We start from the raw sequence: 17,351 nt of genomic DNA, 5'->3' as shown, positions 1-17,351 counted from the left end.
CTTTTACAATAAAAAAAATCACTTTTACAATTTTGAATGGTTGGAAATTCAAAAGAAGAATATTTCATGACACCTGAAAGTTATATGAAATTCAGATATCAGAGTGCATAAATGTTTTATTGGAAGACAGCTATGGTCAATCATTTACATATCATCTATGTATTATTTTGTGTTATAGAGGCAGAGTTGAGTAGATAGGACAGACACTATAAAGCCCCCCAAACTTATATCTTTACAATGCAGCTTCCTACAGAAAAAGTTTGCTGAGCCCTGCCCTAGAGCCAAGCTCACCTGTTTTATCTTTGCATATTGCCTTGCTCATGTGTGATGGGGGTCATGTAGGGTCTGAGATGAGAAAACACCACTGCAGAAGAAGGTGGAGTGTGGAGCCAGTAGGGCTACAGTGGTTAACACCACTAAGTGAAGATCATAGAATACATATCTCTCTTCATATTGGATCACAAATGTTGTGGATTGTTGACTGTTTGCTGAATGCTTGACTGCCCTTAAGTATCTTATATTTCTTCTGAAAAAAATTAAACTTTTCTTCTCCTACCCACAATTCCATTAGATTTTAAAAAGAACAAGCTATATCATTAAAAAGGAAAAAAATATTTGTGCTTTACAAATACATTATTTGTACAATATTTTCATAGGTTACAAAATGTTTTGCATACAATGTGTCATTTTATTTTAGGTACACTTGCCATATTGTACATTAGAATGAGATATATCTAAGGGTTCAGCTCATGTGGTAGAAGTATGAGGAAAGCATACATTGACTTCTTCTTAAAAAATTTTAAAAATTTATTTATTTGAGAAAGAGAGAGAGTGTGAGTGAGAGACTCTCCACTGAGCAGAGAGCCCGACACGGGGCTTGATCCCAGGACCCTGAGATGATGACCTGAGCAGAAGGCATATGCTTCACTGAGTCACCAGGCGCCCCCTACGTTGACTTCTAAAATACTTGTTCTCTTTCACATACAGATTTACTTGAAAAAATACGAATTCAGGAATGCAAAAACTGAAGATTTTTGGAGAGCGCTTGAAGAGGTAAGGAATGTATCCCAATTGTTTCTTTGTCTGATTAACAAATGATTTATCAGTCATTTCTTTATCTAACTATTCTACATTTTACTCCCCTAATTTACTAATTATTCCTCATGTTCCTTAAATATCAGGCAAGTAATCTACCAGTGAAAGAAGTAATGGATACGTGGACCAAACAGATGGGCTATCCTGTACTTAATGTCAAAGATAGGAGGAACATCACACAGAAACGCTTTCTGCTGGACTCAAAAGCTAATCCTTCTGAGCCACATTCAAATCTTGGGTAAGGATCTATAAGGCATTTCAAGAAAAAAGCAGAAATTTGATGGAAATACTGGCCGTTTGGTTGGATCATGCTCTTCAGTACATGGTTTATGGGTGATAATATAAAAGCACAGTGTCTTTAGGAAGCAAACACATTCAAAGATAGCTCCATGGTCTCCAAGTTCAAAATGGTGGACTGAGCACATGCATCCAAGTCCTGTCCTTCCCAGAAATCACTGAATAAAAAACAGAAGTGCTAAAAGAAATAAACTCATAAAGGAAAGAAAATAAAGAGGAGGGGCAAGACACATCATAGAATTCTAGAAGATAGGCCAAAAGGAGAAATATTGGTAGAAAACAAACAAAGGTAGATGCGGCCAGATAAAAAGAGACTTGCGGTAGAAGTAGAAGTAGCTTCCCTCCCCCTGGGCAGGCTCTGGGCTCACTGTCAGCACAAAGAGTGGAGCGCAGGAGTGAGAAGTGAGGCTGAAAACAGGGCAATTAATTTGAAGTCTAGACTCAGGACAATTGTGCCAGGTAGACACACTCCCATTCCATTTTCCCTTCATCTACTGCTATCCTTCCCTGTTGAGAGCTCTCAGAAGTCTGCCAGAAGTCTGGCAATGACCCAAGGCAAAAATCCAAAGGCTCTTTCCCTCCCCCTAAATAAATAGACTAAAACAGTGGGGGAGAGCTAAGGATTTTCATTTGGTTAGGATGCCCAGAGTAAAGCTTTCCTCCTCATGGCATTTGCGGGATGGATGGGCTAGAGCTGCCAGCTCCCCTTATACATACACAGAGCTCCCGTCAGACTTCCTATTCAGAGGAAGAGCCTGTTTCAAAAATACACCTCACCTCTCAACAGCAGACGGATTACCTACAAGATACCAAGAATAATTAATTTAGTCCTTCTTTCTGAAATATGGGTGGACCATTAAGATCACGACACATTAAAAAATATAAAAGGTAAAATCCTAAAAACATAAAAGGTAAAATCCTACTTGAATAAATGAAAAAATCTGTAAGAAACACAATTGGAGAAATAGAAAATAAATTTATGAAATACCCTTGGAGATCAAAGAAGCTATTAACACCCATTGACTATGAGCAGAATTTCTTTGGAAAAAACAAACTTAAAATACAGAATTGCTCTAGAAGTTTAAATTTTTGGTTATCAAAGAATTATTTGACCAAGTAGAAATAAATCTGGGGAACTGTCTCAAGCTAGAAGGCAAACACATAGAGCTGACAAATGTGAAAGAAGAGAAATAGGCAACGTCCAGTACCCAACTAAGAGATGTCTCTCAAAAGAGAAAGCAGAGAAACCTGAGAGGCAAATCATATCAAAGAAATGATAAAGGACACAGAGATTCTGATTAAAAAGTCCCATAGACTACACAGTACAAAAAAGGAAATATATATATATATATATATATATATATATATACTTAGCTACATCTTCAGAAATGTTACAGTCATCTAAAATGGTTGAAGAAAAAATATTTTCAGTGTCCAGTTCTCTACCCAAAGTAAACCAAATGCAAAAGCACAGCAAAGATGTTTTCAGTCATAGAGCCCCAGAAAATGCTTTCCACCCAGCACTTCTTAGAAGTTACTAGGGGAGAAAAAAGAGGAAAAATATGGATAAATCAAAAAAAGAAGAAGACACGGACCCAGGAAACAATGCATCCAACCAAGGAAAACCATGAGAGAAAATGCTGGCCGTTAGTGAACCAAGGGGCTCACAGTGCCATGCATAAGAGCCCGATGAGTGGGCTCAGGTAGGTGATGGCCAGCAAAAAGGAAGTAGGGTGGAGAGAGTGAAAAAACCCAAGGAGCTGGTGAAGGCCCATCATTTAAGTCAACTATAAAGGAGAAAATTAGAGAAAACAAATTAAGGCTGTATGTAAAAATCATGATCAAAAAATATAAACGAGGTAGAATAATTTTATGCCATTGATAATTACAAGAAAAAGGAGTCCATATGACCCCTATGTTAGGGAGTTAGGGTAAATTTTTATTGAAGTGACGCAGGGAGCCATGGAATTAGCCAATAGAAAAGGAAATGGAACTCCAACACACTTCCTGGCCAACAATATGTATACAAGAGTATAATTTCATAAGTGTTGCTTACTGGCTTTTAACTTGTATGATCAGGGATGAATAAGGTAAAATTCTGTTACAGAGGCAGAGAAGATTGCAAATAGAAGCAGTCTTAACATTGTAATGAGAAAAAAAACCTGGCAGAAGAAAGGAGTTGGAAGAGGGAGGGGAGGTGGAAGGACGGGTTGGGTACTGATTTAGTGGTATGCTGGTGCTGACCCTAATCCCAGCTCAGAGCCTCATGCTGGTAGTTTGAAATCGATCATATGGTGAGTTCACGGAAACCAGCAAATATTATGTTCGGTTCCACCACCCCCCAAGAGCCCGTTGTTAAGTATTTACAGCACTCCCCAGGATAGCCTACAGTTTCTCCTCCCTGTAAAATAGGGATAATATCTCCTGTTTTACAGTTAGGAGAGAAGGGCAATACTAAAATTTATGAGACAGGAAATGATAACTTGAGTACATAATTGAAAGGAATAATTATAACTGGTAGAAAAGTAATAATAATTTTGCTTTCTTAAATTTTGACTGTTAATGGGAGAATGGAAAAGAAATTAGTATAAGAAAACTAAATCACCCCATCTCATGGATGAGTTAACAAATCCTATCTGGGGCAAAAAAAATAAAAATAAAAATAAAAAGAGCTATTTAGAGTTACAGAATTAGACATCAGGGTAATTAAATCCAGAAGTATTTTTTAAAAGATGATGCTTCTAAGAGTGGGGCTGGCCTGTAGGAAGGGTGCAAAAGGAGACTGGCTTTTCAATAGCAGTCTCTCCAGTTTTTGTTTGTTTGTTTTGTTTTTTTAAGATTTTATTTATTTATTGGAGAGAGACAGGGAGTATGAGCAGGGGAAGAGGCAGAGGGAGAGGGAGAAACAGATTCCCTGCTGAGCTGGGAACCCAGACGTGGGCCTCAATCAATCCCAGGACCTGGAGATTGTGACCTGAGCCAAAGACAGATGCCTAACCATCTGAGCCACCCAGGCACCCCAGTCTTCCTAGTTTTTGATGAGATGTTTCTATTTATAAATTGCACAAATGAAATTCTGATTATTTAAACAGCAATTATAAACTCAATCACTCAAATTGTCTTGCTAATATCATTTATAAGAAACTTCTGAACATCACCACTTAAAATTTTATTAAATCCCATTTATAATTTCAAAATGCAAACAGCTAAAGATACAGATTTATAAACTGAATTAAAATTTTTTTTAATTTTTTAAAAAATTGATTAAAAAGTTTTTTTAAAAAGTTGATAAAAATGTTTTTATCAATCTAACAAATTAAAATTCATGGAATATATCAATTTCTTGGGCATTTTTAGCATATTGAGAATCAAACCTTTAACTTTACAAACTCAGACTTTTCTAGACATTTAAATATGACTACTGAGTTAAGGAATCTTAAGAATTTCAGTTAAAATTATAAATAATAATAATAATAATAATGTCATTTCCCTCTAATTTGCCAGAATTTTTTCCTTTTTTAAAAAATTTAAGTTCAATTAGCCGACACATAGTACATCATTAGTGTTTGCCATAGTGTTCAATGATTCATTAGTTGCATATTAATTTGCCAGATTTTTTTAAACGTTTCAAATATTGTAAAAGCTGATGAAACATGTGCAACACAGCCCATGATTTTAACTGATCACACTTAGTGTGAATATAGTTTGTACGGAAAGTCTCAATATTATATCCATTTCTGTATGACTAGTTAATTTTGTATGCATTTCTGGGGTGCCAATTGCTGCCAACAGAAGAGAAGGAAATCAGGATCTCAGGACCTCTGGTATGGGACTGGCCACAAAAACCTGGGTAAACCATTTTGAGGGTATCATCTCAGCCCCTCATCTGTAGACAGATGAGCCTCTGTCTACAAAGGATCCTGGCTAAATGCGAACGACATAGGATGTGTGGCACTGGTCACCTGGATAATGTTTCTGTTTCACCCTAGCCAATTTTTTTCCCAATTTTATTGAGAAATAATTGACAAGCATCATGTATAAGTTTAAGGCATACAACACGATGGTTTGATTTAGGTATATTGTTAAATGATTCCCACAATAGGTTCGACTAATACCCATCACCATGCCAGTTTTAATGGTCTCTTCTTTCACTTCTGAATACTTGGTTTGGTAGAAAGACTTTGGCACCCACGGCCACTTCCAGTGATATCTAATCTCCACCGCCCGATTTCCACTGAAAAGGCCCTTTGCCTTCTTTATCTCCTTATTAATAGTCTCAGTGATCTTATTATATAGTATATATATCTATATCTATCTATCTATCTATCTATCATAGATAGATATCTATAGATAGATAGATATCATCACAAGACCAATTATTCGGTAGCAATTAAGATAACACAAGGAAGGACAATTATAGGGTATGACAAAGGTGTCCCAGAATATCTATAAACTGGTTCTTTGAGAGGCACTGTTTTGTTTGGCGAATTAATTTTGGCCAAATTTAATACTGCTGGAGACTTTAGATATTAAAACTCAAAAATATTTCTCTCTTTTGAAACAAGCTTTCCTTGGGGAGTTTCACAATGATTACCTCTCCCTCTGTATGTGCCCATTGCTACACTGAGCCTGGTTAATGGGTGTGTTGGGGGGTGAGCTTGAGGAGGGTGGGCCAGGGAAGATGTTCTTTCTTAAAGAAGTGAGATTCAAGCTGAGTAGATTGATATGAAGGGACCACCATGGCGGGGGTGGGGGAGGGGCGGTGGTGGTGTTCAAAACAGAAACTACATGTATGAAGGCTCCAGAGTTTAAAAAGTAGCATTACCCATAAAATATGCAACACTTACTGAGGATTTACTAAGTAGCTGGCGCTACTGTAAGCACTTTGGAGCATTTTATTATAACAGGTATGAAAATGGAGAAGTAACTGAAAATGATGAAATAATTGATTCAAGGTTACACAGACTGTAGGTGATGGCAGTCTGGCTCCAAGAAGCTGAACAGCAGAGACGCACAGGCCCAGCAGTGAGAGAGGAAGCAGGGGCCGGGCGTGCACAACGTGTTCATGATTTTGCACAATAGTGTGCAAATTCGAGGACTTCAAAGAGAGACTGGGCAAGCTCACCTTTACATTTTTCCAAGTTCCCCTCTGGCTGCATTAAAGAGAGCAGGTCAGAGTAGGGGCAAGAGTGGGAGCAGGGAGGCCAGTTACTATGGTAATTGTAGTGAATGACTCACGCAATAGGTGAGACAGAGGATGGAGTCTGCCTAAGGAGAGGAGGAGAGTGACCCTGAGCTGGAGGGGTGTGGCAGGTGTTCCAAAGATGAGGTTGAGCTCAAATTTCTCGCTTAAAAACAAACGATATGCAGGGAACTGCATTGGATGAATTTGCAGATAAATATCTCATTTTAGAAAATCGTTCTCATCTTTCTATAGTGGCCATTGCCAAATTTTTAGAGAAAGTTCTTTAGAGAACTTTATCATACGTACTCTATATGGTGAGTAACACAACCTGTTTCCCGGCTTCTGATTCAGGGCTTTGAAAATTAGGTCACACTAATAGCACACTCGGGCATTTTCAATGATTCAAACTGCCAAAATTCAAACTTCCTGTCCAAGGCATCAGAGAATGGAGAGCACTCAGAATTATTAAATTAGCTACTTTCAAGATACTGGTTGGTACCTGAGCAGGAAGAACATCAAGAAAGTCAGGGTGCTCCCCTTGTTACAACCTCTTCTGGAAACATCAGACACTCAGCTCCACCACAGTAAATGACCTTCATACAAACTGGGTATCTTGCTGTATGCAAATATTGAAAATTAATAGTTCATGCCAAAACAAAGGAAATTTGAGTTCCTGCACCAAATGAGATCAGTCAGGGAGTGCCTGTAATACTTCTTTATCTTCTCTTTATTTTGGAAAGGAAAGATTATGATAGAAGAGCTTTGTTTTCATTCTTTCCTCTTCATAATATATGAATGAACTGAAACCCTCGATCGTAGGTGATAATTAAAAAAATCCATAATTTGTGTGATCATTCTATTAACTATAAACTGTTTATTTTATAGTTACTGTTTTATGTTCTAGCAGATTAGATTGGCCATATTTAATACTGCTATTTAGTAGCCTCTAGATATTAAAATTAAAAATATTTCTCTGAGAAACAAACTTAAAACTTCATAGTAATTTTTCCCTTCTGTCATATGTATCCACTGATTTGTTAAGACAAAGACATACCAAACACTGTTTTTAAACTAGTGGGATTGCATTTTTTAAACTACTTCTTGGCTATGCATTCCCCTTCAAACAAATAAAAAAACTTATTACCCAGCAAATGAAATATATCATCAGGTCTTCACTTTTTAAGTTATAACAAATCTTTAAATTGTACTCATCAAGATTTAGAACATGGAACTATATAACATTTATACTTTTCCTCTAGCATTTTCTTTAGTTTTTATCTTCAGATACCATTTTTATTTTATTTAGATTCGATACATGATTTTTTAAAAAGATTTTATTTATTTATTTGACAGAAAGAAACACAGTGAGAGAGGGAATACAAGCAGGGGGAGTAAGAGAGGGAGAAGCAGGCTTCCCACCACGTAGGGAGCCTGATATGGGGCTCGATCCCATGATGCTGGGATCATGACCTGAGCCGAAGGCAGAGGCTTAACCCACTGAGCCACCCAGGCGCCCCTCGATACATGATTTTTAATGATCACTTATCATAAAGTCAATCTATTTGCTCCATTTTTATATAAAAAAAGTTATATATGCACAGAAAATAAGCCCAGAAAACATGTGCTATCCTGTTGAGAACATTTGTTAAAAATTTATAGCAGCTCCTGAACAAAGAGGAGAGAAAACATTATATCAAAAGTGATCCTTCATGATTTTTTACTTGATTGAAAACCTAGATTGTAACATATGCCCTAATGACCCCAGAAAGGAATTAGCCCTTTCTCCAACGCTAATGTTCACCCACTCTCTCTCTAGGTATATTTCTGTCTGGTGGGAAATGTGGTTGATTAAGTTGTACTGTAAACTCAATGGCCTCCTCCTTTTTCTCACTGCTTAAATATTCCAAGATTAGGGAATTCTTACAGACCACATACTTTGTACAATGCAAATGGCCCACACGTGTTGTAAGTTATTGTTTTAACACTGTGGTCTCAACCATCTGGTAGAAATAAACAAATTTTGGGTGTCTGGGTAGCTAAGTTGATTAAGTGACTGCCTTTGGCTCTGGTCATGATCCTGGAGTCCTGGGATCGAGTCCTGCATCGGGCTCTCAGCTCTATAGGGAGTCTACTACTCCCTCTGACCTTCTCCCTCTCATATTCTCTCTCACTCTCCCTCTCTCTCTCAAATAAATAAATAAAAACTTAAAAAAATAATTTCTTGTTCCAGTTAGGGGGAATTCCCTATCAGGGACATGTCTTCAGGAATCCACTCAATGTAGATGGGGGTAAAAGGAGAGTAGGCGTGTTATTTTGGGGCAATCAAAGTCAATTTCTTTAGTGAAAATTAGGTTGACCATATTTAATACCACCAGAGTTCGTTAGAGTGTTAGATACAAAAAACTGGATTCTGCCTTTAAAAATGAAATCCGATCCTCCTAAATTGTAGGTAACATATACAAGACTCTCTCACTCCATTTATGTAATTTCCATTTATTGATATTTTGTACTCAAATCTATTATTTTACTCACATTAGATTAGATCCTGAAAGGCATTCTAAACTTAGGAAATCATATAGCCGCAACCCTTGATCCTTTTAGTCTTTTTTTTTTTTTTTAAAGATTTTATTTATTTATTTGACAGAGAGAGATCACAAGTAGGCAGAGAGGCAGGCAGAGAGAGAGAGAGGGAAGCAGGCTCCCTGCTGAGCAGAGAGCCCGATGCAGGACTCGATCTCAGGACCCTGAGATCATGACCTGAGCTGAAGGCAGCGGCTTAACCCACTGAGCCACCCAGGCGCCCGATCCTTTTAGTCTTATGATCCCTTCAGACTTCAGAGAATTTTTTTTTTTTTTTTACATAACTTAGTAGTATATCTTATGTCTACTTTTAGGCACAGTGTAGTCCCAGAGACCGTGTTTTATGGGGGAATGGTCAAAATATGAAATCCTGGCTGTGCACAGAGGGCATCCAGACATTTGCGTGCTCCATCCTTTCAGTCAGGTCGGCATTGGAGAAATGTAGAGAAGGGAAGAAATGTTAGTTTATGTGGCATTACCAAAGCAAAAGAACAGTGAAAGAGTGAAATATATAGGTGGGATGGGACCTTTAAAAGTGCTTGTTTGTCTGTTGAAAAGCTGCAAGGGATCACTCTTAGGTCAGTTTCCCTAGAAGTGAATTCTGAAGTGATGATTCAGGTGAAAGCTACTCACCCGGAAGTGTTTTTAAGACTGGAAGGGAACGGGGATGTGGGGTATCAGGCAGCAGAGTGCAATATCGAGCTGAGCTGAGCTCGGGCTGTGGAGGGTACCTGTCCAGGGGGAGGCTCTGGGGACAGTACTGTAGAGTGCTCCTGAAAACTGGGGCAAGGAAGATACTCATGCCCTTCCATCATTGGCTAAGGGTTGCATCCAAGAATGTAAAAGCTAAGGAACTTCTGGCTTTCCTTGCTTGGGCATTTAGAGGGCAGTCCTCTGACAGAGAGACCCAGGTGATTAGCTGTCATCAAGGAGAGCACATTGGAGTTTGGGGTGTACAAAAATGACAAAGAGATTCAAGGGGATAAGATTGGATCACTGACAATGCTTGCAACATGACCCAAGAAACAATGTATATATTGGTTCTATAGAATTGAGCCAAAATCATTCCATCAGCAATACAATCCTCAAAGAAATCTACTAACTCAATCTTATAAAACATTTCAATCCAGTTAAAAAAGAAAGGATTACTTCTTTTGTGTAGATGGCAAAATGTGTTCTCCCCATGGGGCGCCTGTGTGGCTCAGTCGGTTGAGCTTCTGACTCTTGATTTTGGCTCAGGTCCTGATCTCAGGGTGCCGGTTCAGCCGGGAGTCTTCTTGTCTCCCTCTCCCTCTGCCCCTCTTTCCACTCAAGCTCGCACTCTCTCTTTCTGAGATAAATAAATAAATCTTAAAAAAAAGTATTCTCCCTGAATTACATAAATTTTTATTATATCTTGAAAAGGAGAAATATCATCCCCCATTCTCTGTTGGGGGCTTGAATGATCACATATGACAAAAAACAAGGCAAACTTTGAGTTGAAACCTGAATCTAAACACGGATTCATCTTCTTTCTAGGTCTCTTGTATTTTCTGATTGATAGTACATGATATGAGAACAATCAAAACAATTTAAGACCTCTTTCATGAGGTTTCAAGACGAAAATATTAAGTATATATTGTACCAAGGTACAAAGCTCCACAAGAAAATACTAAGTAGCTAATGAGAACACTAAAAAAACCAAACAAACAACAAAACAAAACAATAACAAACAAACATGAAACATGTTTATCTGATTATTTTTTTTCCTTTGCAGCACACCTGACTCAAATGCTGCAAAATAGGGGATATGGAAAGAACATGAGAATCTTTAAGGGATGGATGGTGGTGGTGTAATTTAAGTCTCAATATAATTCCTAAAATGGTGCAAAATAGGGGATATGGAAAGAACATGAGAATCTTTAAGGGATGGATGGTGGAGGTGTAATTTAAGTCTCAACATAATTCCTAAAATGGGTTATCCCCTGCATGGTATTTTAAGATTGCCTTCTGAATGTGAAAAATGGTTTGTGTTCCTTAAAGAAACTAAGCATATTAGAATATGTGCAAGTATGTGTGTGAAAGCTCAGTGTTACCATGTAACATCCTACATTCATGCAGCATCTTTTTTCAAAGTCCCAAGGCATTTCATTGAAATAATTTTCATGCCTAGCTGGTTTGTTGATACAAAGTTCCAAATTTTAGAGATTTATAGAAATTAAAAGTAGTTATATGGCCTATTTTCATCACTAAAGGGTATTATATTAACTGTATCCTATACACTGAATGATCATTTGTGAGGAAAACATGCTTGTCTATTGCTTTTTAAGTATTTTTACTTTGGAAATGTTTTTTGTTTTTTAGTAATAAAAGTTAAATTTTTCTTTTAAAAAAATTTTAGTTACACATGGAATATTCCAGTAAAATGGACTGAAGATAATGTATCAAGTATTACATTCTACAACAGGTCAGAAACAGGAGGTAAATGTCATCAATTGATTTATTATTTCTTCTTTTGAATTAATGTACCACATTAAACTAATGTAAAGTGTAAAGAAACAACACTGGAACTTATGATATACATTAAAGCTAAAAGAGACCTCTTAAGTAATCCTCCAATGAATTCAAGCCCTTATCTACAACGAGAAATTTTCTACCTTGAGATATTCTTTTTAATGATTTACCATGACTGACACAATTAACAAATACCCATATCCAAAGAAGGGTCACACACCCAACCACTGGATGATAGATGTGTAAGTTTTCTTTTTTTCTTTTCCCCTTCTTCATTTCTTCCTCCTTTCCTTTTTTCTTTCTTCTACTTTTTTTCCCTTGGTATCACAGAAGTAAATCATGGAATTTCTTGAAATGCTATGTGACAAGCCTGGTTTCTTAAAATGCTGACATTAAATTAGACCTATCATTTTTCCAGTTCAGTTTGGCATTAGAATCTTGAATGATTCCAAATTATCTTTTCTAAGTTGTAAATTGTCCCCAGTAGCTCAAGGCACTATCTATACATATTTCAATCCATCCATCCATCCAGCTCCCTAAATGAATTACTTGGCTTGTGCCTGTGTTAAAACTCAGCTCTGACTGCTCTGCTCACTTATATCAACTGGAAATATATTTCTGTATCCTATCTCCCTTGGTTTGTCTTTTCCTTTCTTGAAAAAATTTTGTTAATATTAAAACAAGGAGGCCTTATCACATGTTCTTTCCTCCAGATTACTGACAGAAATAATGGGGCAGGTTTTAGCATCTGTCCCAGAAGATTCCTCCTTTTTGCACTTTTACCACTGTACTCGTTTTAGGCTTCCAAGTCACTTATTTCTAAGATAAATGATACTCTTCTCACCCCATCCCACACAGAGTTGGTTTCAGAAAAGCGGTTGGCATGCGCTTTTCACCTGTGGCTTCTTGGGGATAAAAATAAGGTAAATCACTTATCCTTTATTTACATATGCCTATTTGCTCCTGCAAAATATTCTGAAATATTAATTAGGTATGATTTCCCCTAGCAAGTAAATTTTTATCCTATACCTAGAGGGCTGATTTTTTTATTGAGATAAAAGTCACGTATTATACAATTCACCCATTTAAAGTGTAGAATCCAGTGGTTTTTATTACATTTGCAAATATGTGTTACCATCACCATAGTCAAATTTAAAGCATTTTAATCACCTCAAAAAGAAATTCCATGCTTTAGCTATCACTCTCTCTATCTCCCATACCCCCAGCCTTAAGCAGCTGCTACTTTCTGTCTGCATACATTTGCCTATTTGGGACATTTCATATAATTAGAATGATATGTGTGGTACTTTATGACTGTTTTCTTTCATTTAGGGTAATGTTTTCAAGGTTTATCCATGTGGTGGCATGTATCGGTACTTCTTTCCTTTTTATTGACAAATTATACTTATATCATCTCGATTTCCACCTCCCATTCACCTATTTATCAGTTGATGAGCATTTGGGTTATTTCTACTTTTTGGCTGTTAATGGTGCTATAAACATTTCTGTACAGATTTTTCTGTGAATCCAGTAGGTTTTTTGTTCACTTTTGGGATTATGTACTTATAAGAGGGAATATTTGAATAATAAATTTAATCCTTATTAATCAATCAATCAATTAGTTCTTTCAAGGAAGTATTTACCAAGGGCTGACTTCTGTGCCGGACACAGGGGTAGGCATGGAGATAATGCTGAGGGAAAAAAATCCCTTACCCTCTTGGTACTTACTGTCTAGTGAGGGCAAAGACCGACAAGACAGTAGGCAAATGAGAGTGCCTGGTATGCTAATAGCCAAGGGGGCTCGCTGAAGAAAGACCAGCCCAGATTTGGGGGTTCAGGAAAGGTTACTAAAGAAAAGCATGTCTAGGCTGAGGGCTAGGGGTAAAAGGTAGTATTTAAATGGATGATAGGCTTGACCAAGTGTGGATAAGAACTCTGCTCTGGACAGAGAATGCTAGTAGGAAAGTGAGGGCAGAAGGCTCTGCCAGCAACTGCCCCCTTTGTCTTTACATTGAACATATTTTTTTTTTTTTTTTTTGGCTCTATGGATTTAGTTGCTTTCCCCTCCCACACAGAATATTTCTTAAGGAAATGGAGCTTATTTATTTTGGTTGTGGTTGTTCCATGTCTTCAGCTGTTACCCAGTAATTGTTTATTGAATGAATGAGTGAAAGAATGAAGAGGCTGCAATGTTCACAGAGTTTTGATGACAAGACCTGTCTTTATCTGAAACTTCAGAATCATGACTGCTCACTGAGCCAGAAGCAAACTAGACATCTCTTCCTACTTCAAAGTGTCTGCTCCATTTTTAGCCTATGCAATAAGTTCCTGTTTCCTGTCTGGGGACATCTTCAGCTCTCAGGTCAGAGCACAGATGACAAACACATCCCAAGTGCACTGAATGGGCAGTCAGCTCAGGTTACCAGCCCTACCTCCCTCTTCTTGGTTTCTTTGATGATTCATCAGTCAGAAATTTCCCAGGCAATGTTGGGACTTCCCCCAAGGCCGTTTATTTACATTTGTGTTGCACATGATATTTTAAACATTAAAAAAATTAAACATGTAATTTATAACAAAAGAAGAGGATCGCTATCACAGACCCTTCCTTCTCTGGCTATTCCAGCCTGCCCTGTGTCACCTCTCTTTTCACTGTTTATAGTATATTTTGTGCTATTGGTTTAATCAATCCTACTTTATTCCTAGTATTACTACTTTATATTTTGAATATCACATTGTTATTTAATCTTCATTTGCTCTCTCTTTTCTTTTTTAAGTAAATGACAAACTCCTTGGAGATACAACCTTTACATCATACTCCTTGACGGCAGGTCAGGATTACCACCCTATTGCCCGCGAGGTTCTGTGCACATCTTAAGACTTACTAAGAGTTTAGTAAGTCCTTGCTTAACGGAGGCTTGTTTGCCCGCAGACTGCGGTGCTGTTGGAGAATGGAGATACTTTAATTGTGCCTCTGTCTTTAGTACCAGCTGTTCTTTATCAGTGCATTTACATTTAGTAGTATATAGCCTTTTTTTGCTTTTTAATCTGCGGCTTTCTAACATTTAGAAGACTTAAAGGTTATCATGTGATGTCAGATAACTAATCTTACCAAAACATAATATTTTAAAATAGGTATTTCTAAGTGTATAGGGTCTAGGAGAAGGCCTAGGCCATAGGAAATGGTATAGACTTTCAATGACTCTTGCAGATCTAAGGATACATTCTGGATGATTTAGATAACCAAATTCTGACTACACATAAATAGAATATTACTAGAATTTCATGGTAGTTATATTTAAATGTTTCATGTCAAAATAATTATGAGCATATGTTTTTTAATTTAATAACAGAGAGAAAGAGAGAATTTCTTCATTCTTTCAAGCTGAGTCTCATGGGATGTTTGAATTTTGATTGGATCATTATGAATTCAGTTTTGCAGATTCAAAAGCTCAGTTTCATCAATTCATCCCTGGTCAACCAAGGCTTGGAAGATTTATTCACACAAAGCAAACATATAAGAATGCTAATTTGTTAATTTATATAAATAAAAATATACTGGCCAAGGTGAACCAGAATACTCATGTCAGCTAATCAGGTATCTCCTTCCAGGAAGAAAGTTTACTTAATAAGAGTAAAGAGACAGTTAAGGTAGATCAATTATTTCAGAGAATTCATCAAGCTGTGATAGCTTCATATACTGCATCAACCAGGGGAGTCTAATTATTGCATTTAGAGGCTATTTTGATGCAATGAAAGTTTCTTATTCATGCAAAAGGCCAATGGAGGTATTCCTGACCTGCCATCTTTCCTAGATAGTTCACTGCCAAATATTAACTTAGAAATCCTGTCTTCCTCCTTCTTATGGCTCCATTGCTTCCTAGACCTCAAATTCCTCTGCTGGATCTTTGCATCTGACCAGAAGACAGGGGAAGATAAGGGAGGGCGCAGGTTGAGAAGCGCATCTATTACTACTGCCCACACTTTGTGTCCAGTTGTCAATCCCATGTTGCTACCTAACTGCAAGGGAGGCTAATAAATATAGTCTAGCTGTATACCCAGGGAGGGAGAGAGAATAGTGCAGTAAATAACTAACAGATCTCTACCACATACATTGTTCTCTATAGGAGGCAATCTGTTAAGAAATCTGGAATACATGTACCAGCTCAACTGTGCATCCCCTTCCCTCTGCAGACTAAGACACTCTAACAGACCTTCACTATCGAAACTCTTCTTTGCAATTACTTCTTCCCAATCACCAAAACCATCACCAGATAGCCAGGTTGCATTTTTCTAGATTCCTGCTTATTATATGTTGCATATTAATACAATACCTTTCTTTTTAGGGAAATTCTCTAGGCCACTTGCTGATATTCAGGAGGGACTCTGTAATTGTTACTAACATAATGATTACTATTTCTTAAATACTTCCTTAAATGATTTGTTGAAAATATTACCACAAATGTATAACCAATTCATTTTACAATAGATCATGTCAGACTTAGTTTCAGAGATTAAAATTTTCTTCCTTGATCCTAAATTTTGATAGGGCATCCTACTAGAAATTTTTAGCTCTCCAAGTACACATAGTGTGTCATTGGTAAAAAAATACTATTCTTGTATTTTTCATCTGTTTTGCTAAAAAATGATGCATAAAATTTAATAAGATATAAACTAATTTTAAACTGAAAAATAACTTGCTTAAAGCATCAATGCAACAAAGCATCTACATCACTAAAGAAAAATACTTCTTTAGAATTATCAAGCTATCACAAGAGCTGTCTAGTTGTCTAAAGTTTTTTATGATTATTTATATAAAACAGAATACAAGCATACCAAAGAGATACTGTGGGTTTGCTTCTAGACTACCACAACAGAGTGAATATGGCAATAAAGTAAGTCAAAGAATTTTTTGGCTCCCCAGTGCATAGTATAAAAATTATGTTTACTCTATACTATAGTCTGTTAAGTGTGCGATGATGTCTAATAAACAATGGATGTAACTTACCCCCAAAATACTTTATTGCTAAAAAAGCTAACCATTACCTGAGTTTTCAGTGAGTCATAATCACTGAGCACAGATCACCTCAACAAATATAATAATAATGAAAAGTTTGAAATGTTGCAAAAATTACCAAAACTTGACACAGACACAAGGTAAGCAAATGCTGCTGGAAAATGGTGCCAATGGGCTTGTCCATGCAGGGTTGCCACAAAACTTCGATCTGTAAAAAATGCATTATCAACCAAGTGTAATAAAGCAAATTGCAATAAAGTGAGGTATATCTATAGTAAAGAACTGTTATGAGAGATCTGTTACTAAAATCTATGTGGGTTGAAATTAAACAGCCCCTGGATGAAATTTTGAAAAAGTTAATTACCCATCTTCTCCACCATCTAGACAAATAAAAGGGAAAGAAAGGAATTTTCTAGAAAGAGCTCCTACCCAGAAACAATTCATTCAACTCGTTTATGTATAAAACTAGCAAGAAACAGAACAAGATGATTTATTAATTGAATGATAGGGTGTTATGTGGCCATTCAACTTACATTTTCACATGCATGTGTCCCTGCTTTCTGAAGGTTCACTTCATTTTTACAGAAGATCTACAAGGTCTGGTAATGGCTTTTTTCATAAAAATGAAAAGTGGAATTAATACAGACTCTTAAAAAGTGTGAGGTACTATTTTCTTTATGCCATTTC

General features: G+C 36.9%; 1 protein-coding gene across 1 annotated transcript in view; it reads left to right on the top strand.

Annotated features, from left to right (window-relative positions):
* Positions 1 to 17,351, top strand: part of LOC123931857 (glutamyl aminopeptidase) — an 88,052-nt gene that overhangs the window by 45,537 nt on the left and 25,164 nt on the right. The window contains exons 9-11 of the mRNA XM_045989486.1: positions 988 to 1,053; positions 1,182 to 1,333; positions 11,538 to 11,617. Coding sequence (XP_045845442.1) covers positions 988 to 1,053; positions 1,182 to 1,333; positions 11,538 to 11,617 — 298 coding nt within the window. The remainder of the gene's footprint in view (positions 1 to 987; positions 1,054 to 1,181; positions 1,334 to 11,537; positions 11,618 to 17,351) is intronic.

Source organism: Meles meles, chromosome 2, assembly GCF_922984935.1.
Source record: "Meles meles chromosome 2, mMelMel3.1 paternal haplotype, whole genome shotgun sequence".
NCBI lineage: Eukaryota > Metazoa > Chordata > Mammalia > Carnivora > Mustelidae > Meles > Meles meles.
The sequence above is the reverse complement of the archived record's forward strand: the minus strand, read 5'-3'. Positions and strand labels throughout refer to the sequence as shown.